Source organism: Eptatretus burgeri, chromosome 1 (genome assembly GCF_056783735.1).
Source record: "Eptatretus burgeri isolate ZD-2024b chromosome 1, Ebu_testis_v1, whole genome shotgun sequence".
Lineage (NCBI taxonomy): Eukaryota > Metazoa > Chordata > Myxini > Myxiniformes > Myxinidae > Eptatretus > Eptatretus burgeri.
Window position 1 is genome coordinate 130,682,462 of NC_140961.1, and position 4,732 is coordinate 130,687,193.

Sequence of the window (4,732 nt, forward strand, 5' to 3'; positions counted from 1 at the left end):
CACGTAAAGGGTTGGTAGTGGGCTGAATACGCCCGATAATTAATCGAACCGTCGAGGTCGACGAATAACACCGCTCGGTTATCCCGATAGTACGGAACGGGTCGCTTAAAGTGGCCCGTGTCCGAGAGTCGACCTGCGGCGAGGTGCGATCGCCCGGTCTACCCTCCGCGTGGGTACTTAGGTAGGTCGAATTTGGCGAGCAACCCTATCCCACGCGGGGGCTGATTGGCTCGATCGCGGCGGTGAGACCGAAAGGTCCACCCGTGACTGGTTCCCGGCGTTAGTCCGAGAGGGTCACGACTGGATTGTCCGTCCGGTGGGCGACGTGCCGCGATTCGAGTTACGTGGCCGTCAGCACGCCGGCGGGCGCGAATCCGCAACACTGGTGTCAGGAGTGGGATACAAATCCATCGCCCTCCTCGCGGCACTGGTATCGGAGAACAGGAAAACGGGCTCTCCTGTCTCCAATTAAATTCACGGGAATCGGTCCAGGGGTGAGAGAAGCGACCCCCGATTCCCTCCAAATTACGAGCGAGCGAAATTAACCCTTTAAGAGAAGCAAGATGGCGTCTCAAGGCGAGCGGGAGCCGGGGGTATTAGAAATGTATATGTGTAGTAATGTAGAGTCCATGGTCCAGGATGGAATCCCCGTGCAGGAAATGTTAATAGTACAGGAAAACGAACTCGCCCAACTGAACCCAGAGCCCGAAATGGGTGCGGCAGCGGCCGCGGTGTATGACACCTCCCCTCCCCCTCTCCACCAAAACCCTTCCCCGACCCCTGCCGGAACGGCTCACCCAAGCGCACCCGACATGGCCCAGCTATTCACCATGCTGGCAAAAATGTATGCGGAAACGACAGCGAAGATAAATGCGGATATGAAAAACGAAATGAAAGGCATGATCGAAAAGATGGATGCAAACACAACTGAATTTATAAACGAAATAAAAAGCATGAACGAAAAGATGGATGCGAATACACAGCAAATGAAGGAAGAAACGAAAAAGCTGCGGGGTGAGACGCAGAACATGGGCCGATGCCTGCAGGCGGGCATGAAGGCCGTGACCAGGGAGATAGGAATGGCGACTCCACGTGTAGGAGCGAACGAGCTGGAAGGGGGTGCAGCGGCTGACAGGCCCGCGGTGGAGGCGGGTAAAAAAATAATTCGGGGGGCGTGTTGGGCGAGGGTCGTGACAGAAGAATCGACGGTGACCGAAAGGGAAAAATTAAAAGGGGAGACCAAAACGTGCGAGACGAGACACGAGGTGACGACAACGGAAATAATAGTTGAGACAAGGGAGGTAAAGGGTGAAGAGGTGACCGAGTTGGCAGAGACACGGGAGACAGAAAAAATAGAGGGAAGACTACACGATGAAGACGGGGTAAGTGACGCACACACACACACGGAGGTAGTGGAGGATAATGGGGGTGAGCTCGCGGAGCGTGTGGAGACCCAGTGCGAGCACCTGGATGGCCTCCTCCAGGAACGAGGGGAGGGAGTCTGCCCCCTTGAGGCGAGTCACGACCAGGTGAGTTCGGTCGTGTTTTGCGAGGTTGAGGGGACGAGTGCTGTGGACGGGTGCACGGAGAGCTTGGGGGGTGTAGAGGCCCCGGAGACCCTTGTGGGGACACAAATCCCCAGTGTGGTTGTCCCTGTGTGTGTGGTGCAAGGTGTGAGTGCGTCCCCGTGTGTGGAAGCGACCCCGTGTGTGACTGGTGTGGTGGCGATGGTGCCGGAGTACGTGCTTCCCAGCACGCCATGTGTGGATGAGGCACCGTGTGTGAGTGTCGCCGTGTGGGTGAGTGCCCCCGCGTGTGTGAGTGAGGCACAGAGTGTGGATGAGGCACCGTGGGTGAGTGCCCCCGCGTGTGTAAGTAGTATGGTTTGTGTGAGTAGTGAGGCACGCGTGGGTGAACGGCTGTGTGCAAGGGAGACCCTGTGTGTGAGAGAGCGGTATGTAAGGGAGATGTCGGTCGGCATGCGGGAGCACGCAGCCGCGTCTCCCGGTGTGAATGTGATGGAGTGGACTGTGTGCGTCGTAACACGCAGGTGTGCGTGGGTCGAATGGCGACGGAGACGGCGACAGAGGAGAGAAAGCCGAGTAGCGGCTGTAGCTCTTTCGGGGACCGTGCCGGGTTCACCCAGCAGTGAGCACGCGGTTCGTGCTGTGCAACGCACGAGACCGCCACGTGCTCGCTTGCGAGAGTGAAGTCCCGGTCCGGAAACGCCAGCGGTGGATTTGCCGATCCCGCGGACGGACAAAGTTTAGGCAGGATGACGGATTTGGACCGGACGGGTTCTCCACGCGATCGTGTGTGTTAAGCTCCAACGGGCAAAGCACATGTGTTCGTGTGGGGAACCCCTCGAGACGTGGGGCTTGTGTTTTTTTTTTATGCGCACGGTGACGCCATGGCTGCACGTGGGGTTGGAATCCGGCAGGAGGGGTATCTCTGCCGGATGGTACCGTCCAAGGAGGGACGAGGAACACGTGCAGCTGCATGACGTCACGGGCAGGTGCAAAGTGCGCGAGTTGCCGCGCTGGTGATGCGCATGGAAAAAAAAAAAAAAAAGCAAGCCTCACTTTCGGGTGCACAGGATTCCTGGGCAAGGGGTGGAAGACCCCCTTGACCTGGGCACAGGATGGAAACTAGTTAGGGGGAAGGGTTAGCTTAGCTCGACCGACTCCATGGGGCAGGGCTAAGTCCTCATGGAGTCCGTGGAATGGATTAGTTAGAGGGATTTAGATGAGCTTTAGGTTGGGAAATAAAATGAATTTTTGAGTTAGGAGACAGTGACAGACCTGTGAATGTGTAGAGGGGACGTAGCTTAGCGACGTAGTGTTAAAAGGGACGTGCTATAGTTTAAGGGACGACGTGGGAGCACGAGTTAGTTAGGGGAGGTAGTTAGAAGGATGGCAGAGTTCAGTGGTGTGTGTGTTGAAGAGTTGGTGAGTTGTGAGGTGAGTGCTTGGTGAGTGAGTGAGGCCAGCGGGTCTGTGTGTATGGAGCGAATGGGGAATGCATGGTGCGATGAGTGATTGGGGGGAGGAGTGACTCCCGCCCAAGGGACCCCGGGGTCAGTGTAGACTGAGTTTGTGGGTTAGTCAAATTGAAAAATGGAGGTCGTTTTGTTGTTGGTGGGAAAGTAGGCTCGAGACCCATTTGGAGGGGTGCAGGAGCCCTGTTGACGGGCTTGGGAGCGTGGCTGCGAAAGGTGAGTATCGCTGAGTGGGTACCCCGGGCACCAGGCTCGTCGGCCGCGGTAGGCCAAGGGCCCATGGGGGGCCGGGATAGCGTAGTGGGCACGGGTGCGCCTGCTTGGTGCGGGGGCCCGGGGCGCCATTAGCCGCGTGGGCAGTGTTGTGGGCACGGGTGACCCTCGGAAAGGTGCCCGGGAGGCCGGCCTGCCACGTGTGCGTTTCAGGGGAGGTGCCATGGGGGGCACTCCCCGGTGTTAGGGAGCTGGTAGGCTCGGAGGCAGTGTAGTGCCCGGGGGTGCCATAGCGGGAGAATCGGCAGAGGGTCGTGCCTGCCAAAGGGAGCCACGTGTCCCAGCCAGGAGACCGTGTGAGGGCACGGAGAGAAAATTGGGGGGCGAGGCCCGAAATTGTGAGGACACCAACACAGGCGACGGGAATCTGGGTTGTTAGAACCAATAGTTTAAGCGAGAGGCGCTTGTTGAAAGCCCCGGGGTAGTTTAACAGTTAAATGGTTAGGGTAGATTAGGAGATGTACCCCTCCGCACCATCCATCCCCGCGCTGTCGTTGTGGGCCGCTGGACCCACTTTGGTTATAGATCGCCGAACTCTGGGGAGGCCATTCTGAGGCTTCGTTGGGCCTCGACACAGGACGTTAGCTCTCCCTTCTTCCCCTCCGGGAAGGGAATGTAGGGGTTGGGCGTAGGCTAGGTGACAGGATAGGTTAGCCGAACAAGGACGATAAAGGGGGTTAGGGGACGATTTATAGTGGGGAAGTAAAAATAAAAACAACAAAAAAATAAGTTGGGGCTAAATTGGGGTTTGACAAATTAAGGGAGTGGGTATGTACAGTGACAGACAAAGGCGATAGGTGGGAGGGAGACAGGTAGGTAGGTCCGAGCCCGCCTTCCAAGTGGCCAGCACCACCGCACTCCCTCCACCAACCTCCACTGAACGGCAAAGACTGGCCAGCTTCATCTGCTGGCTGCGTTGCTGCAAGGCAAAGGCCGGCCCACGTCATCGGCAGCTGTTGTTTTGCTGCAAGGCCTGTGCCGGCCCACGTCATCGGCAGCTGTTGTTTTGTTGCAAGGCCTGTGCCGGCCCACTTCATCTGCCGGCTGGCTGGTTACTTCAAGGCCTGTGCCGGCCCACTTCATCTGCCGGCTGGCTGGTTACTTCAAGGCCTGTGCCGGCCAGTTCGTCTGCCGGCTGTGTTTGCCTGCAGCGGTCTTCTTCTGCGGGCTGTGTTTGCCTGCTCACCTTTGCCATGCCATGCCCACTGCCCATGTTCACCAGCCCCGTTCAATTTTTGCTTTGCCCCCCCCTGTTCATTGCCATGTGCGCCAGGATCCGCAAGGCAACAGTTTGCAAGCTGCAAGAACTGCCCTGTTGGCAGCTACAACACGGGCCTGCAGTGGCGGCCCGTGCACCGTGTTTGTGTTCATCCATCCATTCGTTGTGCTCATTGCGTGTGCCACTTGAGCTGGCACGGAGACTGCGTTGTGCAGCCCATGCACCGTTGTGGTTCACTGCGT

General features: G+C 57.8%; 1 protein-coding gene across 1 annotated transcript in view; it reads left to right on the top strand.

Moving 5' to 3' along the window:
• Positions 1 to 316: 316 nt before the first annotated feature.
• The window catches only part of LOC147035422 (uncharacterized), a 6,517-nt gene continuing 2,101 nt past the window's right edge, over positions 317 to 4,732 (top strand). The window contains exons 1-2 of the mRNA XM_085898086.1: positions 317 to 4,242; positions 4,334 to 4,732. The exon at positions 4,334 to 4,732 is cut by the window's right edge and continues 2,101 nt beyond it. Of these exons, the coding sequence (XP_085754212.1) occupies positions 564 to 2,210 (1,647 nt within the window). The 5' untranslated portion in view covers positions 317 to 563 and the 3' untranslated portion in view covers positions 2,211 to 4,242; positions 4,334 to 4,732. The remainder of the gene's footprint in view (positions 4,243 to 4,333) is intronic.